Consider the following 12,996-nt stretch of genomic DNA (forward strand, 5'->3'; position numbering starts at 1 on the left):
ATTTTCTGTGTTTAGGCTAACATGACAGCAGTTGGTTTCTTCTGTGTTTTGACTGCAACCCGGGCATTGAAATTCTTAGGTACCTTCATTAGGATTTAAGAATTTATTAGTTTTTCAGAAGATGGTAAGAAATTTACTCAAGATTTACTTTTTTGTTTTAAGGTAAAGGCTTCCTAAGCTTGTTTGTCTCCAACTTTCATTTTAGTTTCACTTAATAGGAGAAAACCTTCTTTTCATACAGCATTCTGATTGTGAACAGTCGCTCCTTTGCATTTTCACAAGTAGAAAACTCCGGGATATGTTCCACAGCATTCATTATGTAGAGCGTTCTTGGTGGTTTTATGTGAAATATTATTGAATGGCTCTGCATGTGAACAATGAATGATAATTTCATAAATGAACTTTAGGAAGCAGACGTGGCTTCAGTTTAGCACTGTAAAAACATGTCACTATACTCTAGAAGGTGCTAAGAAAATATGAAGAAATGAAACACATAAAATAAAATACATGATAACACGATAGAAGAATGGAATACATAAGCTAAAAAGGTGGAGGACTGGATGTGTGTGTGCTGGTGTGCTGAACAGAGCTTCAGAAGCCAGAACATACAATAGAACAGGTGGCTGACATAGGCTGCTGAATTTAGATACTGCCATATATCAAAATATGACAGGCACCATCACTGCTTGTTTTAAATATTTTCCCTGTGGACTTGCTTCCTTGGCATAAGGACCACCTCCCATGGGCTTTCTTATATGTAAAATTATATGTAAGAAAGGTTAATCTTCAAATATGAAATAACATCGCGTGTTTCTAAAAATTAGAACAGTTTTTGAATGGAAGAAAATTCTTCCCCCGACCATTCTACATGAGATGGTGAAGGTTCCTGTTTAACAAACCGAAACAGAATTAATTGTAGGCACTAAGCAGGTTTTCAGGTAGGAAGACTATTTTGCTGGAAAAGACATTTTGCTGGGCGAGAGATAGACTGAAGAAATCTGTTGATGTGTAGGAAACACTACTGTTTATCTTGTGTGTGTGTGTGTATGTGTGTGTGTTGTGTGCACAAGTTAAAATCTAGGACATATAAAATTAAATATCATAGGGAAAAGGTAATAAGTAGGCATCTCGAATGTTAGGTGCTGTTTATTATACAGTGTAAACGGCTCCATAATGCAGTAATGACAGGACATCTCGGCACTCAGAACGGGATAGGAACGAGAGTAGTTTTAGCTATTTACTCGTGTTGAGAAGTTTTGCCCTGTGACATTTTTGGGAAATCTTCCTTATTTGCTGTTGATACTGAAACTTTTTCAGATTAGAAAAAGTTCATGCAAGTGACGTTTCCCTACATCAGAAAATTTTTAGTGTGCTCGGCTATTTTGAGACGTTTCTTTTGAGGTAATAGGCACTTAGCAAACACGAAGATGTTATCAGCCATTCAGTAAATACTTTTCATACACAACCGCGTGCCAGAAGTCTCTGTATGAGAGAAAGGTGGATTACAAGAGCAACCACCACAATGTAACACACAAGAAAAGGCTTCTTGTTTAAATAGCTTTAACTGATCTTTCAAAAATAAAAGCCTAGGGGCACCTGGGTGGCTCAGTCAGTTGGGCCTCTGACTTCGGCTCAGGTCATGATCTCACAGTTTGTGAGTTCGAGCCCCGTGTCGGACTCTGTGCTGACAGCTGGGAACCTGCATCAGATTGTGTCTCCCTCTCTCTGCCACTCCTCTCTCTCTTTCTCTCTCTCTCAAAAATAAATAAACATTAAAACTTTTAAAAATAATAAAAAATAAAAATAAAAGCCTAAATATTTGCACCTGCATTCTTAAAAAGTTAAATAGATACATATTTGGAAACTAGAAAATCTACATGGAGAAAACCATCATGGATATTTTCGCATTTCCTTCCAGGCCTTCCTCTTAAACTTTGTTGCTTCTCTCTCTCCTTCAATGCACACACACAAACTTATGCAACTGGAATCATAGTGTTTATAGTCTTAGATCCTGCTTTTTCCACTTAACATACCATGAGCATTTTTCCATGTCATTAAATATGCTTTGAATATGTTCTTGGCCACATAAAATTCCATCCTAGTGATGCACCTGTTTTCTTTTAAGCTAAGACACATGCCATGTTTTCCAGTCATGCTGGACTCCCAAAAGCCAAGGAAAATACTTTGTGTTGATCCACCATCAGGCTCTTATGAATTTGTTTTCTTCTATTTATAAGATGCACCCACACTTCTGGACACTACGTACAATGGAGAGTTAATAAGCAGTCTAAAGATGCCAGGGAGCTTGTCTGCTTGGGTCACCCTGCATCACCATTACAAATGTACGAAGTGTCAACAAGAGTCACAAATGCTCTTTCCAATTTGTGACTGCCACAAATGAAGTTCAAACCTTGCGTGCCCGCCTCAAAAAAGCATCAGTGCCCTTTTAAAGTTGAGTAATTTCGGAAATATGCTCCAAGCTTACAAAAACACCATTTAAAAAGTTTTGCTCTACACTTAGTTTTGCGAAAGTATGTTTTAATTAACTCTTAGTTCAGTCTGCTGAATCTACAGAGGACTGATGGAGTGTTAAAACTTTCTGCCAGAAAATTTGGTACTAACCTCTTTAGGACTCGAACTAGAATGTATCTGTAACACCCACTAAGCATAAATGAACCCTTTAATCCTCAGGAGGGCACTGTGGAACTATGTTCTTAGGGTTTCTCCGCTGTAGGAAGGTTTCTTTTGTTCCTCAAATTGTTCTGAGGGCAAGGCCGGGCCTCTGAGAAAGATTTTTATATTTTCATTTAATTTTAAAGAGAAACCATAAGGACCTTTTAAAATATGAAACTGGAATGTATGTATTTTATGAATACTTTCCTATTAAACTGAGCATATTGAAGAATAATTGAGCCGGTTTGTACCTGGAAATTCATATTCAGGTAAGGAAATTGCATTCATGTACTTTTCCGTACATTTGGAAAGAGCCACCCAAACCAGGTTTAATTCTATGATCTCCAATATTCAGCTTTAAGCCTTAGACTTTGATAGTACTTACTGTAAACCCAGCCTTAAAAGTGTCTTCTTTTAATCTCTGTGGAGGTAAAGTTTGGCCTTTTCACCTGCCCTCCCGACTGTGTTTAAACTGAAATTCCTGTAACATGCTTTTCCAGGGGAAAAACAAAACAAAAACAGTGTTCAGATAAAATATTATAGGTTTATTTAAAACTTAATTCTCACCTTGAGTATGCAAAATACAAACTCCACAAAATGTTCATTTTTTTTTACTTTGTAGTTTACAAATATACAAAATAGAAGTTTGCTTAAATTTATATTACATATTTATTAAGGCAAGGAACTATATAGAAAAAAACATTTGTTCTGCTTAAGGCATACTTGGGAATAAACCATTGTACAAATTATTGCACATCTGAAACCACAGTGCATAACAGACTGTCTGCATAAAAATGTTAAAGTAAACCAGGTGTATTTACCTGACTTAGGTCATAAATGTAGATCGGAAGACAAAAATAGATTTTCCTTGTCAACGTATGCAGCAGTTTGAGAACTTTGGCTTCCTCATTTGGTACCTTTAGAACCAAGACTCACCAAGCACCATCGTTTAGGTTATTAAAACACATTTTCTGTACCTGAATTTCTTCCTCCTCTTCTAGTATCATAATAATGGCTTTTAGAAGGCAAAGAGAATACAAGGTGATCTTTACACTTATATTGCATCGAACACAATTCAAGGGAATTCTGGTCTTCCCTCCCCCCAACTCATGGATCTAATTTATACCCTGATATCCACACCTTCCAGTCACCCCCTTGGTGTTTTGTAAGTCCAGGAATATTCAAGTTGGACTGAGAATTGGAATGATAGAAGATCCAGTCACAGACCCCATCTGTTCTTTGATTTGTCTTCTGGTTTCCTCGTGTCTCCTGATTATCCATTCACAAGTTGGCTTGCTGGGAACTTGACCATGATTGTAGTGCTCTCCGGCTGGGTTCCTCCCCTCCCCGGGGAAGACAGTGTGAAAAGTAAAAAATACTGAATTCTCTTCTTGGCAGTGTGGGTCATAGCCACTGTCTTGGGATTTAAAAGTGCCTCTTCATGTGTAAGGCGAGGTGGTCCGACCTGGAGAAGGCCCGGTCGCACTTCTGGCACTGAAAGGGGCGGTGCCCGGTGTGTTTCCGGTAATGCCTGGTCAGTTCGTCAGAGCGGGCAAATTTCCACCCGCAGCCATCCCAGTCACAGTGGTAAGGCTTCTCACCTGCCAGAGGAAAAGAAACCCGTTGAAGCCATTGCTACATCATGCAGAATTGGCCGCTTTAAAAACCGGAGGCCAAATGTTAAACCGACTCCCCAAGCACCCTACTCTGAAAGAAGCCAGGAATGTTTTTAGACCACTTCAAGGCCATGCTAAATTTCAGATCACAAATAGGAATATTAAGCTTCTAAGTATTCCTTTCGCTTTTTTTCTGGTGTGTGTGTGGGGGGGGGTGGGGTGAGGAACAGACATTTAAGTAATGAAAATACACACATACAACGTCAACCTACACTTCTACATTGCTAATGTTTTCATTCTTGACTCAAAGTACCATAGTGGTGGAAGTGAATTTGGAAATGAAATCTGCTGGTCTATCTCCCCTGCCCAAACCAAGCAATTAATATCCTGTCCCACTACAAATGCGTTCAAAGAGCCACAAGCGGCTACTTTTTCTGCTTCAGAATTTGTTATTTTTTAAGATTTTTTAACATTTAAATCCAACTTAACACATAGTGTGCATTTCTGTTCTTTTAATGACTACTACACCTAACTGACCTTATGTACCTGCGCTTACATGACATGGAATTTCCCTGCACTGACCATCTTAAACTACAATCTTAGTAATCATAACATTCAATTCTTGAAAGTTTCCGAAATAGAATTCTTGAAAGTTCTGAAAATAGAACTTACTTATGAAGAGTAGACCTAAAAATAGCAAAAGAGCGTAAATGTGGGGAGCGAACAACCAGTGAAAATTGTCTAGAAAATTAAAAACTAATAAGTTTTCATAGTTTTTCATTTTTTTTAACGTTTATTTTTGAGACAGTGCAAGTGGGGTAGCCCCAGAGAGAGAGGGAGACACAGAATCCCAAGCAGGCTCCAGGCTCTGAGCTGACAGCACAGAGCCCAACACGGGGCTCAAACCCACGAACCGGGAGGGGAGATCATGACCTGAAGTCGGACGCTTAAGTGTCTGAGCCACCCAGGCGCCCTGATAATTTAGGGTGTTGTTTCTTTTAATCTCTACACTCAGTGTGGGGCCCGAACCCACAACCTCGAGATCAAGAGTTTCATGCACCAGCGACCGAGCCAGTCAGGCACCCCCAAAGTGTAATTTCTTGATTACAAGGGCAATGCTTTGCTCGGACTAGGAGAGGCCCACCTGCAGCCTGGAACCTCCCTCCTGCCTTTCAAAAGCCTAAGAGAACTGCACATTCAAGCACTGATACTATCCATCAAGCAAAAGGCTCTTGGGCAAAAAAGGAGGCGCCAGCTTGCTGTTCTCCCCTGTGATCCAAGAGATGGAGGAGATAGACTGTGCCTCACATCCCAAGGGAGGCCCTGAGAAGTGTCCACAGTTAGCCAGTGGGGCTGGACACCACCCTCCCTCCTTTCAGCAGCTTCTATTCTCCTACCTGTGTGGGTTCGCAGGTGTGCCTTGAGATGAGAACTCTTCGTGTAGGTTTTGCCGCAGCCCGCATAGTCACAAGTGTGAGTGGCTGTCCTTTTCCGCGGCCATGACCTTCTCCCCCTCTTTGGTTTCTGCTCCTCCGGCATGCAGGAACCAGGTGGCATGAGCTCTAGGGGTGAAGAAGGTGGGGTCAGCATCATCCCCTGAGCCCGGGAGGGCGGGCACTCGCAGGGCTCCCCAGCCCAAACTATGAATCCCCGGGACTGACCTTGGTAATGGAGCGGTGGCACCTGTGGCTGCATCTGGTCAGGCAAAAAGGGTGGGTAGTTGGGCCCAGGGTGGGGATGGAAACCCGGGGGGAGCGGTAGGGCAGGATGACAGTCCCTGCTGCTCAGCAGTTCCTCGGCACCCAGGGTCGGGGTAGTCCTGCTGGGGAGCTGCCGCCCCAGGGGGAAGTCGTGGGCTGGCGGCCGGTGGCCATTGCTGAGAGGGGGTCCAGTGCCCATGTGGGCCTCTAGGGGCCGACCGACGGTGCATGACGAGACCGCCTCCTGCTTGATCTTGGGGCACATGCGCGGTGGCCCGCCACTGTAGGGCGCCACTACGACCGGGTGGCTGCCATCCGGACTGCCTTTGCTAACACTGATGACCGACGGGCTGCCGTACTCGCTGCCAGGGGCACTCAGCGACGCCTTCAACACAAACTTGCCCATCAGCCCGCCACCTGGCGGCTGCGGCTGCTGCGGCGGAATATACACTGGGTCCAATTCAGGCCGAAGGAGCTCAGCCACGAAGCCGCCCGAGGGGCTCACGTCGTTGATGTCCGCCAGGTTGAAGGGAGCTGTGGGAGGAGGCACAGACTCCCGGCCATAGAGGAGGCCGCCGCCCGTGCTGCCTGGCGCCACGCCCGGGTCGCCTCCAGCCCGGATCGGATAGCTGAAGCTGCAGGTGGAGGGCGCACTGGCAGGACCGCTGCTCGACGGCGAGGACGAGGATGAGGCTGATGCCGACGAGGACACGGTGGCGGCCACTGACTCCTGATGGGACAGTGAGTTGGAGAGGATAAAGTCCAGGTCCAGGAGATCGTTGAACTCCTCCGTCTCCCTCCGGGGTAGGAGAGCTGGGTTGTTGCCGCCGCAAGCCGCACCGACTCCGCCACTTTCCAGGTCGGTGGCCACGGTCGCCGCCGCCAGGTCGTAGGGGCGGCCGGGAAGCACGGGGGGAAGTCGCTTCATGTGGGAGAGCTCCTCCCGCCAGCGCTGCAGGAACAGGAGGGGAGAGAGACCGTCGGTGTTGGTCCCCTGCTGCTACACTACATACTGGCGGGCCGGCCACGCCGATACCGCCCAGGCACCGGGACTGGGCAGGCACGAAGCGCCCGGGGCCTCCGGGCGTTAGCGCGGCAATCTCGGCCCACCGCCGGGCCCGAGGAGAGGCGGTGCGTCGGTTTGGAAGATGTTATGTCGTGTCTGCCCGACTGCGTGTGAGCAAGCGCTGTGGCTCGGCAGCCCGGGTCCTGCCCCAGCCAGATCCCGGGGACGCTCCCGCCAACCCTGGAATTGGGGCACTGAAGATCTCCCTGTGCGCACCCGCCACGGGTACGCCTACGCGCCAAGCTCACTGGGGCCCAGCCAGTGTCTAGGGACACAGCCACCTCCCGCCGGTGGCCCTCGCGCCAGCTTTGCCGCCTGCGCGCTAGGGGACGTATGCGGACCTGGGGTGCGCCCCCGGCGGCTCCGCAGTGTAGGGACCACACGCATCTACAACTGAGCCAAGGACGCTGAAGCCATCCTAGGAAGACTGCGGGGCCGGTGCGGTGGCCTCTCCTTCCCTTCGCCGGGTGGTTCTCGGTGATCCCTGGGCTCCACCCGTCCCCACCCTACCCACAGAAGCCCACCGGACGATCCCGACCTTTCGGGGCAATACTCACGTTATTCGGGGCACCTGCTGGACGCAGTGTCTTCTCCCTTCCCGCCGGGCCGGACGCGAACGTGGAGAAGGACGGGAGTAGTGCGTCGCTGACAGCCATGTCAGACTCACCAGGTGGCTGCCTGAGGGCCGGGTGGGGCGCAGAGGCAGGAGTCAGGGGGGCCACTCGCGACCGCCGCTCGGGCGCGTCCCACCGGCCTCTGGCCTTCACCCCTCCCTGCGCCCCGCGCTGCACCTACCTCATTAATGTGGGGGCCCAGAAGGTCCTCGGGAGCCCGAAGCAGTGGGGGTACACTAGCCCCAAAGTCAACGAAGAGGGGGGGAAAAAAGGACTTAGAATCGAAGCAAAAACCAAAAACCCCAAATTGCCCGAGATCCTTCTTCTTTGGATTAAATATAAATGGGAGATGCCTTTTTAAAAAAGTTCCTTTGTATACAAAAGTTCTTAGAAAAGTTGTAAACTCCTAAAAAAAAGACAATCAGCAAGGCGAGTAAGTCCGGTAGCCGCGCTGCGCTCTCTTCGATTCAGCAGTGTCCTCCACCACTGTCGCAGTCGCCGCGGCTGTTGCCGTGGGCGCTGGGGCTGTGGCCGGGGTGGCGGGCGGGCGGTGCCGCCAGGTGAGACTGGCCGCGGTGGCGCGGATCTGCGGACTGGGCGGCGGCGCAGGGCGCGGAGTCCAGGGGGCTGCGCGGGGCGCGCGCGGCCATGGGCGCTGGCCGCGGGCGGGTGGGTGGCTGGGTGGGGGGCCGGAGGGGCGGGGAGGGGCACTTGGCGGCTCCCGGTGCCGCCGCCGCCCGCCACCGCCTCTGCTCCCCGCGCGCCCGCAGCCGCGCTCGCTCTCTCGGGCCGGGGAACTGCCGGCGGCCGGCGCGCGCTCCTTACTTAACTTCTCGGCTCCCGCCCTACCCCCGCCTCCTACCCGCCGTACGCCACAGCCGGCCGCCAGGCCCCGCCCCCTCCCTTTCTTCTCCCCTCCCTCCTGTGGCCCCCCCGCGAGTTGCCATGGCAGCTAAATAAACAAACTCGGCGCACGTGGGGGCGGGGGGGAAGGAGGGGCGCGGGCGGGGCCCGGCGGAGCAGTGACGCCAGCTCGGCAGCTGGCGGGCAGGAGCCGTGCTGACGCCGGCGGCGGCGGCGGCGTCGGCGGCGGCCCGGGCGCAGGGCGCTGGGCACCCGGCGCAAGTCAGGTAGCCGCGCGACTAGGGCAGTCTGCGTCGCCATGGTCCGCTCCCCGAGTTCGAAGCCCGTGGCCGAGGAGTCTGGTAGGGGCTGAGGGGTCGGTACAGCGCCCCCACCCCCGCTCCGGTCCGCGCTCGCCGCTCAGTCTGCGCGCTAGAGAAAAGCGCGATTATCCGCGTGACTCATCCAGCCCTCCGTCCCTTCCCTGCGCACGCAGCAGCCGGGCGCTGGTCCCGGAGCGCCAGTGCGGTCTCTTGGCCTGACCTCGCGAGGTTCCTCGCGGGCTTTCCTGCCGGTGGGGTGGGGTGGGGTGGGGATGGGGGTGGGAGGCGAGGGGAGGTGGGTACCCAGAACTATGGCGGGACTGGGAGCTTGGGAGGGCCGGGGTGGTGCTTCTCGCCTGGAAAAGGCTGAAAGAGGCCGCAGCGGGAAACGGGCGATAATGGTTTTGATATTTAAGGGAGCAAGGAAGGGAGTGAAAGGGCTCAAGACTTTGGGGGTGGGGGGTGGGCAGAGGGCCTGTGAAGCGCGGAGACACCTTTCAACCAGGGGATCTCAAAGCACTTTACAAGCCACGCACCCTCCTTTCCACTTTATGGATGAGCAAACTGAGTCATAAAGAGGTGAAATGGCGAGGTAAAGGTCAGACGGCAGCTCGCTCCCTTGGCTCAGGCTCCGAGCGGTCAAGCCCACCGAAAGGAACTTAGCTGGGAAAGTGGACACGTGCCAGGAAGTGGAGCGGTGCGGTGGGACCCCGTTCCCGAAAAGGGCACGAGGAGCTCGCGGCAGCCGTTCCTGCCCACCGGGAAGAGAAGAGGAAACGGCGATCGTTATTTCAGCCTTATAACTTTGCCTTCCCACCCCCACACTCCCCTAAGTTTGTGATCAGTAATTTTCCAGCCGGGAAATGTTTTCGCCCTCATCTCTGCAAACAGTGGCTTTTTTTTTTTCTTCCCCAAACGTGAGTGTGGTGCTCGGTATCGCCTGCTGAACGTAGGCTTGCGAGGTGTTTGGTTTGGATTGAGCCGCGCAGAGCCGATCTCAACCCGCCCTCTCCACGGAGCCTCCTCACCAGTAAACGCTGTCGATCCCAGGAAAGACAAGGGGAGGAGGAGGACTGGGAAAAGTATCGAAGCCCCAGAACAGGGCAGAGTGTGCGCTCACTCTCACCCTCACCGAGCTCCAGTTGCCTCATATTTTAAGTCGTTGTCACCTGTTTGTTTGAGTTCTGCGATTCTGGTACCTATTAGGTTTCCAAAGAATAGTTGTTATCCCTGATTTTTCCACTTCTTGCCGACCACAGAAGCATTCTTGGAATGCATCTCATCCGAATGAATCCACTCGGCCCTCTCTGCCAACGACAGGAATCCCTCTAGGTCCAGTGGGTTGGACGCATTTGAAGATGACTTCCATCCTTTGGCCAACTCCTGCAGCTGGGGAGAAGGGCATGCTTTGGCAGGGAAAGCCCGACCCTCCCGTGGCTTGGAAGGGTTCAATCTCACCCCATAGGAACAAGCCAGTTACTTTAACTTTGAAAACATTGCCCTTTTCAAACGGAGGAACCAAGAAAAGAAAACACCTGCTACCCCTCCCCCCACTCCTTTCCTTTGGATGGCAAACATTTCTTGGAATGCTAGAACTCCAGGATTGAATGGAAAAGTTACCCACTTTTCTATCAAGGCCTAGGTTTCTAAACCCTAATGAACTTAGATGAACCCTTGATCACATGTAAACATGTAAATCAAGGACTTGGAATTTCTAACTTAGGTAGCCGGTGCGGGAAGTTTTTTCTACTTTGCTCTCATTTATCTAAAGCAGTAACCTTTCCCCTTCAGCAAGAGCAGCTACCATAATGAAAAAACAATATGGCACAGGTGAACTGGAAACATACTATTATTACATCATATAATCAAGACAGGATTCTGAAACTCAGTTAAAAAGATGAACTTGTGGGGCACCTGGGTGGCTCAGTGGGTTAAGCCTCTGACTTCAGCTCAGGTCATGATCTCAGTTCGAAAGTTGGAGCCCGGGTCGGGCTCTGTGCTGACAGTTGGGAGCCTGGAGCCTGCTTCAGATTCTGTGTCTCCCTTTCTCTCTGCCCCTCCCCTGCTTGTTCTCTGTCTCTGTCTCTTTCAAAAATAAATAAACATTAAAAAAATTTTTTTGAATGAACTTATAGTTTCCAAACAGACTTCAGGAGGTTAGGTAAAGCCAGTGCCTCTTTGTGGCAGGCAACTATCTGGTTATTCCAATGATTGCATCATAAAGGGAAATCTCTGTATTTGCCATGGATTTCTAAAAGTGGTAAGGAACTGGGTGGCTCAGTCAGTTAAGCATCCCACTTCGGCTCAGGTCATGATCTCGAGGTTTGTGAGTTCAAGCTCTGTATTGGGCTCTGTGCTGACAGCTCTGAGCCTGGAGAGTGCTTTAGATTCTATGTCTCCCTCTCTCTCTGTCTCTCCCCTGCTTGTGCTGTGTCTCTGTCTCTCTTTCTCAAAAATAAACATTAAAATTTTTTTTTAAAAAGTGGGAAAGAACTTCCAAGTTTACACCTCATCTCCTTTCAAGGCAGGTGCCTGGTGTGGCAACAGGGTTATGACCCTCCCTCTTTTCAGAACAGGTAGGTCCAGAAGAGTTAAATCCCTGCCCTGTACAATTTATAAACATGAGGCTGAGTAAACCTTTGATGACTAAATTGCACTCTAAATAATAATAATAGAAGACACCCTTTAAAGAAGAATTACATACTTACTGGTGACTTTATTTCAGCAAACTGATATTACAAGTTTTGTGGTATGGAAGTTAATTATTAATGTCCTTGGAGTTATAAAATAGACTTTTTTTTTTTTTTTTCCAGCACAAACTGCATTCATTGGCAGAAGATGCGATGGAAACCATCAGTGTTAGGGGGTTGATGACCTGGAACTTTGACAGAGTGTGTGTGATAGATCGAAGAGGCTCAACATGTTTCAAATGAAGGACTCTGCACCTAGAAGTGAGCACCAGATCTGGGCAGATAGAGTTTCCCAGGGAGCCTGGCTGCACCCTGGCCTGCGGTGTCTGTAAAACTGCCACAAAACTCAGGAAAAGCTGCTTTTTCCGAAAGAGAAAGCAAGAGATGATTTTAAGTATCCAAATTGCTTTGAAATGAAGTCTGTACTGATAACTGAGAGAAGAGGGGCTTATAGGTTTCACGGAGTCGCAAAGGTTTTCGTAGCCTCCGCTTTCATCTGCTTGGAAACGCCAGCCTGTTTTTCACCTCGGTCGTGTGTGGAGGTTAAGAAAGTGGGCATTAGTGCTCAGTCTCCTGGGTTTGTGTTCTGACTCTGCTGCTCTTAGCTGGGCAGGTTATTTGACCTCACTTTGCCTGTTTCTTCTTTAAAGTGGGGATAGTCACGGTACCTACTTGTTAAATTGATGAGGATTACAAGTGGGATTATCCAGATAAGGTATTTATCATAGGCCTTGGGATTATGTATGATATGTCTGACCATCACCAGTATCTTCCAGGGCACCATAGGCTTCACGAGGACAAGAGCTATTGCCTTCCTCACTGCTGTAACCCCAAGTCCTAGTACAGTGCCTGCCTGGTACACAGTAATCTCTGCGTTTGTTGAGTAAATGAATAATGTACTTCAGCAGGAAGGTGGTCTTTCCTTTTCAGCTCCCCATTGGAGGTGCATTAGTCCCGTTTTTTTGTCAAGAGCTTCAATCCACCCAGACCCTGACCCTAATTTTTCCTCCCTTGTTTGATCGTTCGCACCCGGCTTCCCAAGATAGAAACCTAGGTTCCCCTCAATTCTTCCCTTATTTTCTTGGGCCTGGGCATTTAGGCATCCACAGAGCTCAGCCATTTTCATTCCTAAGTGTCTCCACTACTTCTGCGAGAGTTGAGCTGCCTTGGCTCTTCTCATTTATAGCTTTTAGTTATTGCTGTGGCTTCCAAACTGTTGTGTTCCTCCTCCTCTTTCTCTGCCGCCTCCCCCATAGTCCCACTGGAATTTCCCTGCTAGATACGATCCACTTTTGCTCACAAATCACTTCTTAGCCTAACGGACGACACTCTTCCTACTATGGCCCTTGAAAACTTTGCAGGATCATCTCTAGAGACTGACCCCACCCTCCCTAAGCTTTAACTGGATGTTCTCTCAAGTCTGAATACATGAGTGTGTGTGTGTGTGTGTGTGTGTGTGTGTGTGTGTGTG

At 49.4% G+C, this 12,996-nt stretch overlaps 1 protein-coding gene and 1 long non-coding RNA gene across 3 annotated transcripts; one reads left to right on the top strand and one right to left on the bottom strand.

The window, feature by feature from the left end:
- Positions 1–3,197: 3,197 nt before the first annotated feature.
- On the bottom strand, positions 3,198–8,519 carry KLF4 (KLF transcription factor 4). 2 transcript variants are annotated; one of them, XM_060609110.3, is made up of 5 exons: positions 7,851–8,513; positions 7,613–7,733; positions 5,951–6,941; positions 5,687–5,851; positions 3,198–4,274 (listed from the first exon to the last, which is right to left on the bottom strand). In XM_060609110.3, exons 1-5 carry the CDS (start codon positions 7,853–7,855, stop codon positions 4,099–4,101), a joined length of 1,458 nt encoding a protein of 485 aa, XP_060465093.1. In that variant the 5' UTR covers positions 7,856–8,513; the 3' UTR covers positions 3,198–4,098. The 2 variants fall into 2 exon arrangements, with proteins under 2 accessions (XP_060465093.1, XP_060465091.1); XM_060609108.3 differs by having other exon boundaries at positions 5,687–6,941; positions 7,851–8,519.
- Positions 8,520–8,710: 191 nt separating this feature from the next.
- On the top strand, positions 8,711–12,429 carry LOC144614140 (uncharacterized). Its single transcript, XR_013551704.2, has 2 exons — positions 8,711–8,874; positions 11,649–12,429. It is a non-coding gene; the product is annotated as an uncharacterized LOC144614140 (long non-coding RNA).
- The last annotated feature ends 567 nt before the right edge of the window (positions 12,430–12,996 follow it).

This window comes from Panthera onca, chromosome D4 (assembly GCF_046562875.1).
Source record: "Panthera onca isolate mPanOnc1 chromosome D4, mPanOnc1 haplotype 2, whole genome shotgun sequence".
In the NCBI taxonomy this organism is placed as follows: domain Eukaryota; kingdom Metazoa; phylum Chordata; class Mammalia; order Carnivora; family Felidae; genus Panthera; species Panthera onca.